Source organism: Macaca mulatta, chromosome 7 (assembly GCF_049350105.2).
Source record: "Macaca mulatta isolate MMU2019108-1 chromosome 7, T2T-MMU8v2.0, whole genome shotgun sequence".
NCBI lineage: Eukaryota > Metazoa > Chordata > Mammalia > Primates > Cercopithecidae > Macaca > Macaca mulatta.
In genome coordinates this window covers 29,154,305-29,175,718 of record NC_133412.1, presented here as the reverse complement: position 1 = coordinate 29,175,718, position 21,414 = coordinate 29,154,305, and the positions used below count along the sequence as shown (strand labels likewise).

The 21,414-nt window shown below is 40.3% G+C and overlaps 1 protein-coding gene and 1 pseudogene across 2 annotated transcripts in view; one reads left to right on the top strand and one right to left on the bottom strand.

Annotated features, from left to right (window-relative positions):
- TMOD3 (tropomodulin 3) overlaps window positions 1-21,414 on the bottom strand; it is a 79,959-nt gene that overhangs the window by 32,564 nt on the left and 25,981 nt on the right. For both annotated transcript variants that reach the window (XM_015142196.3, NM_001266419.1), the window contains 2 exons: window positions 14,994-15,193; window positions 8,675-8,831 (listed from right to left, as the gene is read on the bottom strand). In XM_015142196.3, coding sequence (XP_014997682.1) covers window positions 8,675-8,831; window positions 14,994-15,119 — 283 coding nt within the window. In that variant the 5' untranslated portion in view covers window positions 15,120-15,193. The remainder of the gene's footprint in view (window positions 1-8,674; window positions 8,832-14,993; window positions 15,194-21,414) is intronic.
- LOC100428185 (U3 small nucleolar RNA-associated protein 6 homolog pseudogene) lies at window positions 17,570-18,805 on the top strand (annotated as a pseudogene).

Genomic DNA, 21,414 nt, shown 5'->3' with positions numbered 1-21,414 from the left:
GTAGAGCTGGGAATAGAACCTGTTCCTACCAGCCAGACTGGAAAAGCTGACAATTCACAAGGCTCATAATTGGGTAGGGAACTCAGAAGGGTCTTGCCTCAGTATTGGGGAAATAATTAGCCCTAAACTGAACACTGCTCTAGTCTCACCTAACACATCTTAAAAGCAAGACTCTAAGGAATCAAACTGTTTCCAAGTAACTTAATTGCATCCCAGAATGAAACTCAAGAATATATATAGGGATATCAATACATCCAGCACCGGAAAGTTTGATACCCAACAAACAATTACAAACATGCAAAGAAATGGGAAAATCTGATCCAGAAGAAGAAGAAAAAAAATCGAGTCTATCAAAATTGACTTAATGATAGATGATAAAATTGGCAAGTTAAGGACATTAAAAGTTACTATAATTATATTACATATGTTCAAAAAGTGAAGTAGAGGCATGAAAGATTTTTTTATTTTTTTTGAGACAGAGTCTCACTCTTTTGCCCAGGGTGGAGTGCAGTGGCATGAGCATGGATCACTGCAGCACTAAACTCCTGGGCTCAAGCCATCCTCCCACCTCAGCCTCCAGAGTAACTGGAACTACAGGCGCACACCAACACATCCAGCTAATTTATTTTCATTTTTAGTAGAGACAAGGTCTCACTGTGTTGCCCAAGCTGGTCTGAACTCCTGACCTCAAGTGATCCTCCTGCAGTGCTGGAATTACAGGTGTGAGCCATCATGCCTGGCCGAAAGATTTTTTGTTTTTTAAAAGTGCTGGGTGCAGTGTCTCACATGCGTAATCCCAGCTACTCAGGAGGCTGAGGTGGGTGGGAGGATTGTGTGAGGCCAAGCATTTGAGAACAACATAGCAAGACCCGCCTCTAAAACGAATTTCAAACATTAGCCAGATATGGTAGCACATGCCTGTAGTCCCAACTACTTAGGAGGGTGAGGCAGGAGGATTGCTTGAACCCAAGAGTTTGAGGCTGCAGTGAGCTGTGATCACGCCACTGCACTCCAGGCTGGAGTACAAACAACAACAACAACAACAATAACAACAAAGAACAGATAGGACAAACAGAAAAGATATACCATGCCAACTAATCAAAAGAAAGAAAGATAGGCTCTATTAACATCAGGCAAAGTAGGTTTTATAGCAAAGAATATTACCAGAGACAAAGGTCATTTCATAATAACAAAAAGGACAATTCATCAAGGGGATACAACAATCCTAAAAACAAATAGCAACAAAGCCTCATAGTACAAGATTCTGAAACGATCAAAAGCAGTATTTTAGCCTGGCCATGGTGGCTCACATCTGTAATCCCAGCACTTTGGGAGGCTGAGGTGGACAGATCACGAGGTCAGGAGACCGAGACCATTCTGGCTAACATGGTGAAACCCTGTCTCTCCTAAAAATAGAAAAAAAATTAGCCGGGCGTGGTTGTGAGCATCTGTAGTCCTAGCTACTCAGGAGGCTGAGGCAGGAGAATGTTGTGAACCCGGGAGGTGGAGCTTGCAGTGAGCCAAGATCGTGCCACTGCACTCCAGCCTGGGCAAGACTCCGTCTCAAAATAAATAAATAAATAAAAAGCAGTACTTTATGGTATGTAAATCATATGAAGAAATACTGGAGGAAAGGAACTATCCAGAGTGGGTGTAGTTATCCAGGAAAGGTTCCCCATAAAACCGGGTGTTAACATGAGTAACAAGCCATCCATCTGGCTAACTCCTTACCCTAAAGGAGTTAACAGTGAATCATTCAAATGATATTGCATGACCCGTCTGAAAAGGAGATGCCGGCATCTGCATGACTAATGTAAATAGCCCATTTCAAACATCAGCTTCAGTGCCTGGGAAGACCACTTTTCAGGTCTACGAGGGACGTTTAGGATTCATAAAATATGATTACAAAAATAAGAGCCAGTTTTTATCTTTGGACTTAGCGGAAACCAACTGCCCAGTGGTGGTTATGTAATCCTGTAGAGGTAGGCAGGTTTGTAACCATGATCTTTCTGGTTTACTAAGGGATCACACATCTGTCTTTCCTCCAAAGAAATCACATATTCAGAAAGGTGAGAAAGAGTAGGTTTTCTGGAAAGCTAACATAACTGTGAATAAATAACTTGGACAGTATATGGGAAGTCCTTAGTTTAAGGCAACTGGGTGAAATTTACCTTCAGAAGAGCAGGGAGGGGCATGTGGAATTCTTGGGAAAGAATACAAGGGCGTTCCATTCTCAGGATAGGAAAAGAGAAAACAACCACCAAAAGGCATAAATGGCTGTACCCCAAGGCCCAGCAGGAAGAAAAGGAGTGTGGTGCAAGGAAGGGAGGAGCCCACAGCGGGTGAGTCAGCAGCTCAAACAGAATCAGAATGCACATCTCTGTATGGGATATAAGGTGCAGCCATGGCTGTGGTCCGTCCGTGAAGTAACACAGGGAAAAAAAAAATCTTAGTCTAGGTAAGGGTGGAGCATGATACTAGCAACAGAGAGGAGGAGTCCCCAGCAAAACAAAACAAAATGACAGGCAGTAAAAAAATACTGAAGACTGGGACACAGTATTTCTGTAAGTGATAAATTCATGGCAAGGTTCTATGCCTCATCTATCTTTGAGACAGAATACACATGCTACGTAAAAATATCATGGGAACTAATAATCAGCACTGAGAATTTTCACCATTCTCTGAATGAGAACAAGCTGGATGAATACTCTCTTTCACCCTTGTGCTGGCCTATGTCTCAGTTATATACTTTGCAAAATTTTAAGGAGGAAGAGGTAAAAAGCTACATGTACCTTTCCAACATTTTAACATGATATTTTTAAGCAAAAGGAACATATATTGAAAATATGGACCAGGACGCAGTAGCTCACACCTGTAATCCCAGCAATTTGGGGGCTGAGGCAGATGGAAGTGCTTGAGCCCAAGAGTTCGAGACCAGCTTGGACAACATGGCGAAACCCTGTCTCTATTTTTTTTTATTAAAAGAAAAAAGAAAATATGTTATTAATTTTGTTAATATTTTTTTTTTTTTTTGAGATGGAGATTCACTTTTGTCGCCCAGGCTGGAGTGCAGTGGTACGATCTTAGCTCACTGCAACCTCTGCCTCCTGGGTTCAAGCGATTCTCCTGCCTCAGCCTCCCAAGTAGCTGGGATTACAGGCATACGCCACCGTGTCCAGCTAATTTTTGTATTTTTAGTAGGGACAGGGTTTCCCCATGTTGGCCAGGCTGGTCTTGAACTCCTGACCTCAGATGATCCACCTGCCTTGGCCTCCCAAAGTGCTGGGATTACAGGCATGAGCCACCACACCCAGCTGTTTTAATTTTTTTTAACAGACAGTAAGAAGAGGTAGATTGTTTTAATTTTCTTAAACATTCAGTTTCTCAACATTTTGAACATAGTAGACTCATAAGAAAGACATTTCCATTCATCTTTGTCAAGATTATTTGATATCATGATACCATTCCTACTGAGCTTATTAGATTTAGGCGAATTTAACATGTGTATATTGTGGGTTCTATGGTAAATAATGCACTTAAAAACAATCCGTAACACACCTTTTGTCAGCTTACCTTTACCAGCTAATGTCTTTTTGCTGTTAATAAAACTATAGTATTAAACATAAAACATTCACCAGTATAGGACAAAATATTCCCCCAAATGCATGTAAGACATAAGGCCTTGAGCTTCACTTAATTAGGATTACTTTCTTCTTCTCATATATTGACATATGCTTTCAATTCTGTAAAACATATAAACAATCATTTCACAAATCATGAGGTGAAATTATTAATGGATTTACATATAATACCTCTTAAGTGTCCTTAGTCTATCAGGCTTCTAAAAAACATTTTTTAGCAATCTAGAAAATAAAATTTGGCATGAATATATACTTTTTTATTGGTCAAAAGGAAAAACCCTACCATGTGCAATTTTTAGTTTTATAAGGATTCCCTCCTGTCCTGGCCAGTTATGTCTAATTTTGGCTCCAGAAACAGAGTGTGCCTTTAAGTGAAAAAATAACAAGTATAATTAATTGTGAGTCTCAGAATATGAGAAAATAGTCTAATGACTAGGCAAGTAATCCTTTTAGTGGTTCCCAAGTTTTTGCTCTTAAAAAAATTAAGCAGTCGGCCAGGTGCAGTGGCTCATGCCTGTAATCCCAGCACTTTGGGAGGCTAAGGCAGCAGATCGCCTGAGGTCAGGAGTTCGAGACCAGCCTGACCAACATGGCGAAACTCCGTCTCTACTAAAAATATAAAAATTAGCCAGGCGTGGTGACAGGCCACTGCACTCCAGCCTCGGTGACAGAGTGAGATTCCATCTCAAAAAAAAAAAAAAAATTAGGCAGTCATCTGATAGACCCTTTAAAATAATTAATTTACAAGTTTGGCATATAATTGTGATTTTGGCATATAACTTGGAAAGAGTTCAAGGAACTGAATGACACTGCTATAACATTCCCTGGTCAGAAGGCTAATATTGCCATTAGTTACTGCACCCTGAGGCCAGTCAAGTTTGAATGAAAAAATCATTTAGAGAACAAGAGAACATCTTATGGATTCTAACTAATCTAAATGTACCAAGAAAGTAAAATGCCTTTGTTTCTCAATAGAGGTAGGTTTGCAAACTTTTATGAAGAACGAGGAAGACCTCTATTGTAGGGGAAAGCATTCTCAATCTGAAAGTCCATCTCCACTAAAATAAGCTATTAAGTAAAAAATCTGAGACTCAACCCAGGTGTTCAGGGCAGAGTCATAGGAGAGGCATCTTTAAAAAACAAGCTTCTGGATTTTTGGAGCTACAGAGGAGATTAACATTTAGCTTGATGGAAAGTATTCTAATAAGACACAGATGAATTACTCTGAGGACCTTCTGGAATGTTATCAGAATCTTGGAGATTAGATGAAGAGAAAGGATGGCATATTCGTGACTAAGGAAAACTAAGGCTAACTGCTTTAAAGATGAGAGTCTAGGGTGGACTTCAGAACACTAGAGGTGGCTTTTTGCTATATTTCAAAGCAGAGCTTTACAGCCAAAGTTGCTTGATTATTGAAGAGGAATCTGCCCTCCTTCAGGTCCGTGGTACTGTGACGTGGCTTATAAGGCTTGATTCTACCACATCTGATAGTACGTGTTTCCATCTGATAGATTGATGAAACTCACAAATTCACCCCATGGTTGTTCTGGACCACTCCTCCATGACAGAGAATGAAAATCTCTTGTTTGGTAATCATCTCCCATATGATCCTTTACAGTGATTGCAGTGTACCCATTAACAAATTTGGTCCTCAGCTGGGTGTGGTGGCATGTGCCTGTAGTCCTAGCTACTCTAGAGGCTACGACGGAAGGATTGCTTGAGCCCAGGAGTCCCAAGTTGCAGTGCCACTACATTCCAGCCTGGGCAACAAGAGAGTGAGTCCTGATCTCTAAAAACCAAACCAAAACAAATTTGGTCCTCACAAAAACTGTATGACATAGGCATGCCAGATGCCCGGAATGTATGTTTCCATCAATATAAAGTTCAAAACAAGCAGAACTAATCATTTTATTAGACACTATGTTGGTTATTACTTTTCAGAAGACAAAAGGGAAAAGTGACTGGGAAGGAGCATGATAGGGCCTTCAGTGGGTGCTGTTATCTTTTTTTTTTTTTTGAGACAGGGTCTCGGCTCTGTCGCCCAGGCTGGAGTGCAGTAGAGCGATCTTGGCTCACTGCAACCTCTGCCTCCGGGGTTCAAGCGGTTCCACTACCTCAGCCTCCCAAGTAGCTGGGACTACAGGCACGTGCCACCACGTTCAGCTATTTTGTATTTTTAGTAGAGACGAGGTTTCACCATGTTGGCCAGGCTGGTCTCGAGCTCCTGACCTCAAGAGATCTGCCTGCCTCGGCCTCCCAAAGTGCTGGGATTACAGGCATGAGCCACCGCATCTGGCTGCTGATGTTATCTTTACCTGAGTGTTTAGATAAACCATGGTGTGTTTATTTTATAATTCACTGAGCTACATACAGATGATCTGTGCATTTTCTCTATGTAACAAAAACTTCATTATTTTAAAAAAAAGCTATCATTTTAATCACTGCATCAGAACCACCCATAAAAAATATTTAATAGACATATGTAGCTAAAAGATGCAGTAAAAATACTGAATGTACTATAAAGAGAAACCACTGATTGTGAATGTAAAATTACTTGTTCAACTACTTCCATTTATTCTTACCCATCTAAAACCTAAAGTAAGAAGTAAAAATTTAAAAAGATACATAGGAGGACAAAGATATTCTACAATAGTTGAGGATACAGCACTTTTTCCTAATGTCACCCATATTCCTCACCTCTATCCTTTTCCCCCTCTTGTATTTTCTTATTTTCCATAATTCTTCTCTACTTTCTTTCCTATTTCCTCTAATCCTCCAAGGTATTTTCCTAGGTAACTGGAGATTATGAAACAAGGGCATATTAGGAAGCTTCCTGGGTTAGCCTGGGACAAATGCAGCTTTCTTTCAGGTCTCCTATTTTTTCTCCTTGTCCTCAAATTCCATAGTTTTTTTCTGACATCTCTTTTTCTCACATCTCTCCCTTTGTTTCTACCTCCATTCCTTTCCAAATTATACCCCCAGAGTCCACCTAAAACACACAGAATAGAAGGTGATCAACCAGTATTTTTTCCCATAAAATTATGTTCTCCAATTTAAGCAAGATTAAAGCCATAAACACTGACATCTGTATGGCTGTACAGAGAAAATATAACCAGTAGTTTTCTTGGACAAATAAAAAGGAAGAGATGCCTCTGCCTGTCTTTATGATTCTCCACATTTCAAAATTCTGCATTGGTTTTGAACTCTTTTTCTGGCCCCAAACACCTGAGGGACAGGACATTCCCACCTGTAACAGTGGTGTGATGGTTAGTTTTATGTGTCAATTTCGCTGAGTTGTGGTGCCCAGATATTTTCTCAAACATTCTTCTAAAAGTTTTCATGAAGGTTTTGTTTGTTTGTTTGTTTTTGTTGTTTTGGATGAGATTAAAATTTAAATCAGTGGACTCTAAGTAAAGCCAATTAACCTCCATAATGTGGCTGGGCCTCGTTTAATCAGTTGAAAGCCTTAAAAGAACAAAGATTCATATCCCCAAAGTAAGAAGAAATTCTGCCACTAGACTGCCTTTCGACAAGAACAGTAAATCCTCCCTGCATCTCCAGCCTGCTAGATTTTGAATTTTAAAAGCCTCCTTAAAATAAACTTTTCTCTCCCCTCACATCCCATTGGTTCTGTCTGTCTGGAGAACCCTAACTCAAGTAACAAAGATAGTGATCCTTAACAAGAGATGAAGGGGAGGAGGACTCTAAAGAAAAAGCACAGGGGCTGAGGTGATGGATAATTTTGGAAAAGTCAGGTGCTGAGTTTATGGCTTACCTACTATTACCATTCACTAGCCTTCCTCTACTATAGAAGCTGGAGTGCTAAAATGAACTTTCTTGCTTCCCTTGCAGCTAAGGGGTAGTCATGTGACACAGTTCTGGCCAAAATTATTGAGAAGGGCCTCTTTCTCAAATAAAAAGCCCAAGTACCATTCTTCCTGCCCAGACTAGAAAGAATTCAGACATAAAAACGGTGCCTGCAAGAGTTGATATGCAGCTCTGCCACTGCTGTCACCATTCCCCAGTATTCTATACACAATATTCCAAATAAGAGTGAACGTAGAATTTGCGTTTTTAGGTCAACCTATATTCTGACCTGTTTGGAAAGCTGAAAAACTTATCCTGTTTCATTTAAGTATATATATAGAACTTTTAAGAACACAGCTGTGGCCAGGAGCAGTGGCTCACGCCTGTAATCCCAGCACTTTAGGAGGCTAAGGTGGGTGGATTACTTGAGGTCAGGAGTTCGAGACCAGCCTGGCCAACATGGTGAAACCCCATGTCTACTAAAAATACAAAAATTAGCCAGGCGTAGTGGCACGCACCTGTAATCCCAGCTACTCAGGAGGCTGAGGCAGGAGAATCACTTGAACCCGGGAGGTGGAGGTTGCAGTGAGGTGAGATGACACCACTGCACTTCAGCCTGGGTGACAGAGCAAGACTCTGTCAAAAAAAAAAAATCAAAAAAAAAAAAAAAAAGCCACAGCTGTACTTAAGCTCCACTGAGGATACATAAGCACAAACACTTAAATGAGGGAGACTTGGACTAGAAAAATTTCCTAAAAGTACTGATTACGAAGCATTAGCAATCATAACCATGAATTAACAAGGATGGCTATAGAACAGCTTTTAAAAAGGGTCTTTGAAAATATGACATGAATTGTTTTATGGCATTCCACTTTAAAGAATGCGGTTAGAATAGATGCCTTAACATCATTTGTACTCTGTAATCTACCACTGGATTTAAAAGTTTCCTTCAATACACTTTTAGATCTGTTACAGTAGAGAATTAAAGAATGTTATACAAAATCATTGTGTAATAAAACTTCACTAACATCATTAAGAAGAAACTTATTGGCCAAGTTGATGAAAAATGTAAATAAAGTGTCTAAACTAATAAATATTTAAGTCAACAGTATCCTATATTTAAGGCTACCAATGACGTACCTCTAAAAATATGATTTTCTCCATACCCACCTATAAAAAGAAAAATCAAGTGTTACCACATAATAACTTCAAAATTCTGGGCTTACCTTTTTTTTCTCCAGTGTAGGGCACATAGTCTTCCCTGTCTTTATGCTCCAACGCTTCCTTCTCCAGATATGAAAGGAGATGCTCTCTATCAAATGGCCCTGTGGCGGACTTTGATGTCTGGTTCTTCTGCCGGAACCCTGCAGGCAGAAGGGCATTCTGCCAGAGAGAATGAATCAGCCAGTATGACCAAAAAGAATGCTAATGCTATATGCTTCCGAAGATTACCCATATAAAAAAGAATTACAGACCGGAATGTGATACAGGCACTAAACACTTCATTGCAGGATTTTAGGACAGCAATATACAACTGCTCCAAACATGAAACTTCTTTTTTATTAGGTAGAATTCACTTACATTATTATTAAAATAGGCACATACATTAGTACAGTTTCTTTTCTTTTTGGAGACAGAGTCTCCTTCTATCCCCAAAGCTGGAGTGCGGTGGCACAATCTTGGCTCACTGCAACCTCTGCCTCCTGGGTTCAAGCCATTCTCATGCCTCAGACTCCCAAGTAGCTGGGATTATAGGCGCCTGCCACCACACCTGGCTAATTTTTGCATTTTTGGTAGAGACAGGGTTTTGCCATGTTGGCCAGGCTATTCTACAACTCCTGACCTCAGATGATCTGCCCTCCTCAGCCTCCCGAAGTATTGGGATTACAGGCATAAGCCACCGCGCCCGGCATATGTTTTCTAATAGAACATTTTCTTCAGAGAGGATTCTACTAGCAGGAAACAATCTTTAGTTTTTAAGTGTTCTGGGATACTAATAAAAAAGTTTTATTAACCACATACCGCATCTTCTCACTTACCTAAGTGGGAACTAAATGATGAGAACACACAGACATATAGAGCACACACACTGGAGCATAGAGGAGGGAGGGTGGGAGGAGGCAGAGGATCAGGAAAAATAACTAACAGGTATTAGGCTTAATACCTGGGTGATGAAATAATCTGTACAACAAACCCCCATGACACAAGTTTACCTACGTAACGAACCTGCACATGTATGTCTGAACTTAAAATAAAAGTTTTTTAAAAAAGTTTTATTAATGCTTAATAATTGCTCAGTGTATATGTACAGAGAATAATTCTATTACAAGAGTGTTAAATGACTCTGTACATGATATTCCTTCATGACTTCCATTTCATTGTATAGACTTTTTCATGATTAAAACATGTATACCACACAGTAGAATATCAGATTGTTTACTTCAGTTTAAACACAATGTGAGATGTTCCACTTATGTGTGTATGCATACATATATACATGAGCACTAGGATGTACTTGCAACAATCACTATCATCGTTTCACATGCCCCAAGGGACCCCTGAAATACTCATAGCAAGAGCTATGTTCCTGGGTTTCCACATGGGTAAAGCTTTTGAGTGCATGGACTGACTTAGAGTTGAGGGAGGTGGAGTAGAAGGTGATGGATTAAAGTTTTCTCCTGTAGTCCCTTAATTTTCACTAAGCGCAGTAAACACAAGGGCTGACTAGACAAAGAAAGCACCGTCCTTTTGCTTGTCAAAAGCCAAAGAGGTGATACTGCCTTGTCTCCTATTTCTGGGTATATCTTTGCTTTGAAAATGGGAGGCAGCCAGAGAAATCACACAGAAGGGCCAGCCCTCTTTTGCAAAACCTCCCAATTGAATTTCATGCATGGTATAAGACAATTTTTCATTATAAAGGGTAATCTTATAAGGGTAATGTTAATAGAAAATATTCAATTTGTAACTAGGAAATACAGTACTTCAACTGTGGTCATTTGTTGAGATACATAATAATTTTCATAAAATTCACCTGTGTTACCCTTTATGTAATGGTACCTACTACACAGAAAGCTGAACTATAAAGATGAAACACACAGGAGGTCCATTCCTAACTCTGTACCAAGTATATTTCTGTAATACAAAATTGTTTATGGAACCATAAAAAAGAAACAAAAGATATCTACCTTTAGACTTAGAAATCAAGAGAGGAACTACACATGAAGAATCCATTTCCAATTGACCTGCAAACCCTACTCTTTTACTTCCTGAAGAACTCATTCATCTTTTTCCCATCTCCAACATTATTACTTTGGTCCAAACTATGATCCAAGCTTGCTGAGACTGTTACACTAGCTTCCCAACTGTATCAGTTGCCTGATATTTTTTATCCTTCACCACCAGCCCCTCAGTCTGTCACCCTAGGCTCATCTCATACATCCGTTCCATTCTAGTCACACTGGACTTTTTTTTCTCTCTTGTACTTGCTACATACTTCCTTCTACCACCAGGCCTCTATGTGGGTGGTCTCCCTTCCCTGGAATGCTCTGCCTATCCCTTTTTGCAACTCATTTTTCAGATTGTAGCTCCATTCCCCCAGGGAAGCTTTTCTTAACCTCTCATCACAAGCTCTTACAGTGTGTAGCATTTACCATTCTTTTAATATGGTATGATTATTTGATTAATGTCAAACTGCTCCTATTCCTACCAGCCTGCGTCATGAGGGCAAATACCACATTTGTTTTGCTCATTCTTGTATTCCTAAGCCTAGCATAGTACCTGAAATCTACAAGTTGTCCCCAAATATTTACTGAATAAAGTAAATGGTAGAATGCTTTTAAAAATTCTCATTAAGGCAAATTAATAAAAAGTTACTTTACTTCTCCATCAATAATAAAAAGTTACTTTACTTCTCCATCAATAATGCATAGATGTATATATTGCTATTTCATGGCGGTGGTAATGGAAGTTGCACTACTCTACCTGCCTGCTCAAGCCCATGCGACACACACAGTCTTAAATATGATAGCTGAAATCCTGGCTCCTTAGAAAGCCTTTTTTTCTTTCTTTCTTTTTTTTGGAGGGGAGACAGGGTCTTGCTCTATTGCTCAGGCTGGAGTGCAGTGATGTGATCATAGCTTGCTGAAACCTTGAACTCCTGGGCTCAAGCAATCTTCCTGCCTAGGCCTCTGGAGTAACTGGAACTACAGGCGTGCACCACCATGCCCCGGCTAATTTTTATAATTTTTTGTAGAGGCAAGGTCTTGCTATGTTGTCCAGGATGGTCTGGAACTCCTGCTCTTAAGCAAATCTCCCGTCTAGGATTACAGGTATGAGCCACTATACCTGGCCCAAAACAGTCTAACCACAAACTAAATGACAGCTAGCTGGTTTTAGAGGCTATAAACCCATGAACCAAGCTTCATTAGAAATATACTCTAATCAAGTAAGCTAATAGATCATAATTACTTTTCAGATAAAAATTTTCTTTAATATGATTGTCACTAAAAATGACATGTTTCTCTCTTGTAGTGCAATTTTGCTGTAAAATATATTCCCAGCCTTCGGGGGTGGGGCAGGGGAAAGCTTTTGCTAGGCTGGCTGTCTTCTGGGGATAGATTTTTTTTTTTTTTTTGGGCAAAAATGCAGTGAGTTAGCAAACACATACACTGAATACAGCAGAAGGACAGTAAAACAGTCCTCCAAAATATAGGGTACCACACATACCTTCAACCTACTTCCTGAGACTTTGTAAGTTACAGTGGTGTTTCGCTGCTACTATCCTTGACCTCTTTTCTTACCTGGTTCTTTACCAGAATGCTTTCCAAAAACATGTCACCCAACAAACAGATGCTGTCATAAACATCATTGTTCTCCTAGTCTCAACTAACAGTATTGAGGTTAGGGGAATTATGACTGGGGTTGGGGAGTTTGCAAAAGACATTTAGAGGCTAATCAAGCCTCCCCACACAAGAAGCAGGCCATGGATTTACAAATGAAAAATAAGCCATCAGATTTCAGACTGATACCATAGTGCATGAGTTGGGAGGAGACTCAGTGTGGTTTAACAGAAAGACTGCTAGACCGCCAGGTATCAATGAGGCAGTGAGGGACCTAGTCCCAGCTCTTTCCCTAATTGTAATAACTGAGGTAATTTCTGTTTTCCACCTGTAAAACAGAGGGCATGAACTAGATCAATGTTTCTGAACCAGTAGTGTTTTTGTCCCCTATGGGACATTTGGCAATGTCTGGAGACATTTTTGGTTGTCAGCTCAGGGGGAGGAGTATTAATCACGGTTTTCAGTCTGGGTAACATAACGAGACCTTGCCTCTACAAAAAATTTTACAAAGAAATTAGCTGGGTATAGTGGTGCTTGCCTGTAGTCCTAGTGACATAGGAGGCTGAGGTGGGAGGATCGCTTGAGCCAGAAGTTCAAGGCTGCAGTGAGCTATCATTGCACCACTTCACTCTTGCCTGAGGAACAGAGTGACAACTGGGCTCTAAAAAAAGTCATGTTTTTTATTTTCTGAGTTTTATGATGCTTTGACATCTTGGGGCCCTGCTAATCCTGGAGACCACTCCTTCCAGGGCTAGCTAGAGAGCACTACTCCCTACCAACCTCACCCGGAACACACCTTTCATATGCAAACCAACCAATTCTCCTAACCACCTCTTTTTTATCTAATTCTCACTTACCAAGCCAGTATTTCCCCTCCCCCTAAATCACCCAGAGCCAGATACTGGACAACTAGAGACTACTTACATAGCCCTGAGCCTGTTAAAATTATTCAAACTATCTAGTCCTAAACTTGTTAAAATTTGCCTATCCTGACTCACCCATTCATTCCTATTGAACCACAATAAAGGCCCTTGGCCATGCTTGTTCCTTGATCCTTTTGCCTCCTGACCAACCTGGGTGCTTCCCCATGTGCCTCTGTGTGGCATGGTGTGCCTCCTGCTCTTGGAACTGTAAGTAATAAACCCTTCTTTCAAGGAAGTAGTTTCAGTGTCTGTCATCCATTACCAAACCTGATTAAAACAACATCCTAGGAATATTTTAAAACAGGAGGAGTGTGCTACTGGCCAGGGATGTTGTTAAACATCCCTCCAATGCACAGGACAGCCCCCCTACAACAAATTCTGCAACCTCAAAAGTAAATAGTGTCAAGATTGAGAAACCTGGACTAGGGACTAGATAAAGTCTTACGCTTTCTCCAGTTCTGTTATTTATTTATTTATTTATTTATTTATTTATTTATTTATTTTTTATTTATTTATTTTTGAGATAGCCTTGCTCTGTCACCCAAGCTGGAGTGAAGTGGTGCAATTTCGGCTCACTGCAACCTCCACCTTTCTGGTTCAAGCAATTCTCATGCCTCCGCTTCCCAAGTAGCCTGGGATAGTCTGAGACTACATGCATGCACCACCACGCCCAGCTAATTTTTGTATATTTAGCAGAGACGGGGTTCACTATGTTGGCCAGGCCGGTCTCGAACTCCTGGCCTCAAGTGATCCACTCACCTCGGCCTCCCAAAGTGCTGCGATTATAGGTGTGAGCACTCGTCCACTTTTTCCAGTTCTAAAACCATTTGATTCAAATAGGTCTAATAGATTGAACTGCCTACAGAAGATATTGCTGTGATGTGATAAAAACAGCACTGTTATCCTGAGTAATCCCCCTCCAATTAGGTGTACTGGGAACTTTTCCTTATAATAGTAATTATGGTTAAGGGACTTGATCTATGGTATAGACACATCATCCAGTAACAAGAACAATGTTATAAAATGAACTCCATCTCAGTCCTTAGAGGATACTTAAAATCAACATCTTGGCATAAAGAAATGTGGTAAAGAAAAGAAGCCTAGCAAACAACCATTACCTTCAGGACCTTCAGGTTCTTACCTCACTGCCCCTCCCCCGACATATCAGGGAATAACAATTCAAGGGTCATGGGTGTCTATCTAAGCCTTGTGTAATTTATAAGACAAACAACATCCACCTTGCAAGTTAAAGCTTACATACATATATTCAGGTCTGCTCCACAGTGGACTGCTGTATTGTCAAGAAATTACTTAGATCTATTCTTCCAATGACTGGAAACTTAATCGATTGGGTCAGCATCTTTCAGAAAGGGAACAATTAGATTTAGGGTCATGAAGAATCTTTTAGAGGCATTCTACACTGGAGCCACCTGGCATACAAACTCGGAAGAGACAGAGGTTGGCGTGTATCAAAAAGGTAATCATCTGCTGCATTGTACTAAAAATATCCCTGCCTGCACAGAGGAGAAAAATTTCTCAGAGGAGGAAGAAATTTCAGGAGATGTTTGAAAATAAGGATACTGGAGTAGTTTAGGACAGTCATGTTAGTAAACATATGGAGGCAGAAGTGGGGAACTGGAGAGGAAGCCAAAAGCAAATTGATTTGGATAAAGAGGAGGGGGTAGAAGGTGCCAGAGAAAAGTCATGAAAAAGCTCAAAGGCAGCTACTGAGTTTCAAAGAATTTGAAAAGTTATTTCATTTCTCTTCATCAGCTAGCACCTACCTCTGGGTCAAGATCATCCAAAACAGTTTCCAGTTGTTTCAGTTCTGTTTCTGACAGATTCCCAAGGAGCTCATCTTCATCAAGGTCTTTGTACTTTTCTAAGTCCTTACGGAATGGCAGTGCCATGATTTACAGTGTAGCAAGTCACTTAATTTTTGCTGTTCAGTACAGTCAGAAGTGATCTCTACTTTTTCTTAAAGCTATGGAGAGAAGAAACAAAAACATTTTAAATAGTAAGTCATCTCCACCTACTTCGATCTAATTCTTAGGTTAAGTGAAATGTAATTTCCATATGTCATATATTCTCTGATCATATATCACATGCTATTCTTCTTTATGAATCATTCAATGTCCTTTGCCTTGTGTTGAAAAAAAAAAACCAGGAAAAAAGAGGGAAAAGATAAAACAAAATTCAAATCCATTAAGGCAGTCACTTGACAGAATTTAGAATTTCTAATAATTAAATTTTAGGGGGAAAGAAATTATATGCCAAAATAAAAGTTTTTCCATCAATGGTTTTCAAATTATTTTACCAGAGTACTTTGCTTCAGCACAATGTGTTTAAGGCACATTTGTTTTACTATATATTATTCAGGAGCACAATATGACTCAATATTAATATGGGGGGATATCAATACATTCCACATGACAGGAGTGGTCTCTTGCCACTAGGAAAAATTTTCTTTTGAAAAGATGCATTTGAAAATATTTTTCTGAGGTGTTTTTAAAGGAAAAAATATAGCATTCTGAAGATGTTTGAGTAAAATACTCAAAATCATGCTGGGATATGTCACCCACTGATTGACAAGGTTGGTCGGAGGGTCTGACTATGGGAAGGGACCATCATCGTTTCCTTATTGTGTGATCTCTCCTGGACAGCTATGAGGTTAATCAACAAGCAGGTTAATAGAAGCTCTAGAGACACAGAAGTTGGCATATATCAAAGAGCTAATCATCTGTTGATTTGGCAGGATTGTTCTATAGGAAAGGTGAAAAACCAAGGATTTCTCTATATTCCAGTCATATGTATGAACCATCTGTCTCATAAAATATACCTAGTACTGGGCCAGATGCAGTGGCTCACATCTGTAATCCCAGAACGTTGGGAGGCTGGGGCAGGTGAATCGCTTGAGCTCAGGAGTTTAAGAGCAGCCTCAGCAACATGGTGAAAAATATGAAACATCAGCCAGGTGTGGTGGTATACACCTATGGTCCCAGCTACTCAAGAGGCTGTGATGGGAGGATGGCTTCAGCCCAGGAGACAGAGGTTGCAGTGAGCTGAGATCATGCCATTAGACTCTAGCCTGGGTGACATAGCAAGACCTTGTCTCAAAAAAAAAAAAAAAAAAAAAAGTACTTACTACCTATGGAAATAAATGGAAATACACTTTAGACTTAGTGATTTGGTTAAGTTTTTCTTGACTGCAAAATGCTCAGTACTTCAGTTTGACATATTTACTACTTCTTCCCTCAAGTTTTCTCAACTTAATATTTTAGTATGTTTTTCCTGCCAAACCAGTAACATTTTAAGGCTCCTTTGATGTGTTTCCATCTCCCATGAATGGAACTGTTCAAAGTGTTTAGAAAGGCAGGCTCACCGCAAGAGTCTGACAGTAACTTGACTAGCAACCACCTTAGGTCCAACAACAAGCAAATGGGGGAGCTTCCTGCATGTGTTTGTGGTTGAGAACCTCCCCATGGGGTTGTAGAGTTTGGACCTCATTGTAGAGATAATTCAGGAACACAAAGATCAGCTCCCCGAATTGGAACAGCTGGAGCACATTGGACTGTTCAGTCATGCAGAGATTAAGGCTATCATTAAGAAGGCTTCTGATCTACAGTAGAGAATCCAGGGAAGAGCCCTTTTCAAGGACGACTTTACCAATTATGTTCAATATGAAATTAATCTTTTGGAACAGATCCAGAGAAGAACATGCATTGGATATTCATTTAGAAAGGATGAGATTGAGAATTCTGTTGTACACAGGGTACAAGGTGTTTTCCGATGTGCCTCAGCAAAGAGGAAAGATGATATTCAACTTTGGCTCTCCTATGTCGTTTTTTGTTTGTTTTTTGAGGCGGAGTCTTGCTCCATTGCCTAGGCTGGAGTGCAGTGGCATGACGTCGATTCACTGCAACCTCTGCCTCCCAGGTTCAAGCAATTCTCCTGTCTCAGTCTCCCGAGTGGCTGGGACTACAGGTGCCCACCACCATGCCCGGCTAATTTTTATATTTTTAGTAGTGACGGGGCTTCACCTTGTTGGTCAGGCTGGTCTCAAACTCCTGACCTCAGGTGATCCACCCGCCTCGGCCTCCCAAAGTGCTGGGATTATAGGCGTGAGCCGCCGCACCCAGCCTCCTATGTAGTTTTTTGTAAGAAATGGGCTACTAAAACTCAACTTAGCAAGGTATTTTCTGCCATGTTGGCCATTCATTCCAACAAGCCAGCTTTGTGGATTATGGCAGCCAAATGGGAAATGGAAGACTGATTGTCTTCAGAAAGCACAAGGCAACTATTTCTTTGGGCACTGCACTTTCATCCAGAGGGCCCTAAACTTTATCAAGACTATTTTAGAATGAGGCTGATGCATGCTGAAAAACTGAGGAAGGAAAAGCAAGAATTTGAAAAAGCCAACATGGATGTGGAGAATCCTGATTATTCTGAAGAAATCCTTAAGGGCGAGTTGGCACGGATCATCTACGAAAATTCTGTAAGCATAATTGGAGGTGCAGAATTTCATGTGTCACTGCTTTCAACTGCACGGCGATTTGACTTTGCCAAAGGTCTACAAAAAGAAATTTAGGATGACCCTCAGGCTCTACACACAGATGATCTTCTCACTTGGGATTATGCGGCAAGATGAGAATTAGAGATCGAGCCACAGACGGGAGAAGAGCAGCCTACAACGAAGTAAGACAAAGCAGAGGAGGGCCAGAAGGAGGAGAGATGTTGCGCCGTATAGAAGAGGCAGTGAAGACTCTGCCAACGGAGGCCATGTGGAAGTGTTACATCACCTTTTGCTTGGAAAGATTTACTAAGAAGACAAATAGTGGGTTCCTCAGAGGGAAGAGGTTGGAAAGAACCATCACTGCATTCAGAGAGGCACAAGAACAAGCTTCTGCCAGAATTCCAATATAAGCAGTTAACTTGAGTTGTTGCTGTGCCATAACTTCCTGAGGGAAGCTCTGGAGGTGGCAGTAGCTGGGACTGAATTATTTAGGGACTCTGGGACAATGTGGCAGATGAACGTGCATGGGGTGATTGACTCAAAGAGCCCTGACATAGCCATGCTTTTTGAAGAAGACTCTGTGCACCTGAAACCCCAGGTTTGTCTGCCATTGCAGACTTCTTGGCAGAGCGGAGTGAAGATGCCAAAAGCCAAGAAGATACTGAGGCAATCTTTAAGAAAGTTCTCTTAGCTGTCACAGCTGCCAACTCAGTAACCCTGAAGGATAAGTACCTGGATTGGGTTTATCAACATGGTGGCTACAAAAAAGCCAGAGCTGTGTATACAAGTTTACAGGACAGTCATCCATTTTCAGTTGACTTTTTCAGGAAAATGATTCAGTTTGAAAAGGAGCAACAATACTGCAAGATGGTGAACATAAGAGAATATTATGAGAGGGCTTTGAGAGAGTTTGGATCTGTAGATTCTCATCTTTGGATGGATTATATCAAGGAACCACTGAACCACCCCCTTGGTAGACCTGAGAACTGCAGACAGATCTACTGGCGAGCAATGAAAATGTTGCAGGGAGAGTCAGCAGAGGCGTCTGTAGCTAAACATGCTACGGAGGCTGGCTGTTTGTGAAGAGGAAGAATACAGCCAGCTTTGTGAAACAGTATTGCAAGCCCTGTGGGCAAATATGTATTATGAGTCCATTTTTGTAATTTGTTCAGAGATGGCAGACAAGATGGCTGTCTGATTTCAAGACACACCTTAATTTTATGTTAACTTAATTTTTTTAAAAATTAAAAACTTTAATTTTTTGATTGAAAAAACTAATCATGATTGAAGACAGGGTCTTGTCCTGGCTGGTCTTGAACTCCTGGATTCAAGTGACCCTCCTGCCTCAGACTCCCGAGTAGCTAGGATTATAGGCACAGGACACCATGCTCATGATGCACTAATCTCTAATTCCAGGAAAGAGAACTGCTGATTTAATGTTGAGATGTTGAGGCCAGATCTACCATAGGTCCTAAATGTTTTCCAGAATACATGGAAAGCATACGACTGGGTTTTACCTATCCCAGTTCAAGCATGAGTATCTCTAGCTAGGAGCCAGCTAAAATGAAGGAGAAAGTACAGTTTTGTTGGTTTATTCTCATTATAAAAGATACATGTTATGCATTTGTTCTGGAAAATATGGAGGAAATAGAATAGTGTGTCAAAAAAATAAAAAACCTGTAATCATAGGAAAAAAAAAAACCAAGCAAATGAAGAGAATTTGTCTATGCAGATATTACATTGCAGGCAACTTGTGTAACTGCCCAAGACAGGTCTGGTTTACACCTGTTTTATTGGCACCTCTTCTGGTTTACTGGTTATCTTGAAATTTTTTTCTTTTTTTTTCTTTTTTTTTTTTTTTAGCAAATTATTATCATTGTCATTACTGTTTGTTAAGCCTCCATTTTGTACTTCAACTTTAAGATAGCAAGCTTGGCCAGGCACAGTGGCTCACGCCTGTAATCCCAATACTTTGGGAGGCTGAGGTAGGAGGATCACTTAAGCCCAGGAGTTTGAAACTAGCCTGGGCAACATAGTGAGACCTCATCTCTATATAAACTTTAAAAAAATAGCTGGGCATGGGGGCACACACCTATATTCCTAGCTACTTGGGAGGGTGAGGTAGGAGGATCGCTTGAGCCCAGGGGTTTGAGGCTGCAGTGAGCTATGGTTGCGTCACTGCACTCCAGCCTGGGCAACAAGGTGAGACCCTCTCTCTAAAAATAAATAAATAAATAAATAAATAAGCAAGCTTACAAGTATATTTACAGTGTATTTTCTCCATTAAAAAGAATACAGTCTGCAGAGAAGATTCAATGGAAGATATCAGCACTTTCCAATATAATAGCCATAAAATGTAATTTTGAAGAAGGTAAACCTTTTAAGGGACAAAAATAAAAAATAAGACCACTCAAAAAAATTTTCCCTTTATAAAAATACCAATGACATGGTATTTCAGACAGATAAGGGTAAGAAACTGATAAAAGTATATAAATATGTACCAAGAATAATTTAGTTCATGCTATTTTTTAAATGTTTGAATAATTACTATTTTAAAAGTTTTTAATGTGCTTTAATATATTTTTGAAAATTTCAGTATATAAGCCAATTTTCTCAATGAATATTTTAAAATAGACATAGATATAAGTTTAATTATTATTTTATGCATCCCTAACTTTACTTTCTTTTTTTTTGAGATGGAGTCTCGCTCTGTCGCCCAGGCTGGAGTGCAGTGGTCGGATCTCAGCTCACTGCAAGCTCCTCCTCCCAGGTTCACGCCATTCTCCTGCCTCAGCCTCCCGAGTAGCTGGGACTACAGGCGCCCACCACCTCGCCCGGCTAGTTTTTTGTATTTTTTAGTAGAGACAGGGTTTCACTGTGTTAGCCAGGATGATCTTGATCTCCTGACCTCGTGATCCACCCGTCTCGGCCTCCCAAAGTGCTGGGATTACAGGCTTGAGCCACCGCGCCTGGCCCCTAACTTTACTTTCAAGAATGTCCTAGTATGGGTCATACATTCAATGGTCATTCTAACAGGGCACTCTAACAGGCAATATGATAGGAATGAGGTATCAGGAGCAAAGGCAAGCAATGCTGTATGCCACCCAGGTTCTGCAAAGTTGGAATATGACATTCTACATTCCACGGAGAGACTAAATAGCTTACTCCAATACATTGCTTCTCCTAATCCCAAAGTAAAATCTACTACACAAAGCTTGTTTACAGTATTGCTTAAAGAATAAAACGAACACCCTGCCCAGCATAAAAGAGAAAACATTACTAATACCCTCATGTTCATTTCTCCAGTTGCATCTCTCCCTCCAAAAGTAGCCACTCTACCAGATTTTGAATTAATCATTCTCTTGCTTTCCTTCAGAGTTTTGCCTTATTTGTACATATCCTCAACAGTTTTAGATCTGCCCCTTTTCCTGCATGTTATGTAAACAGACTCGCAGAGTATGCACCCTTCTGTGACTTGCTTTTTTCATTTAATGTTGTTCATTGTTTTGAGTTGATGCTTAGAGCTATACTACTTTCTCTTCATTTCTATAGAGTATTCTATCGTATAAATGAACATTTAAGTTGCTTATAGTCTCTCCCCTCTATTTCTCTGCTATAAACAATCTTGTTACCTATTTCCTGGTACACATGTGTGAGAGTTTCTCTGACGTTCAAATCTAGGAATGGAATTG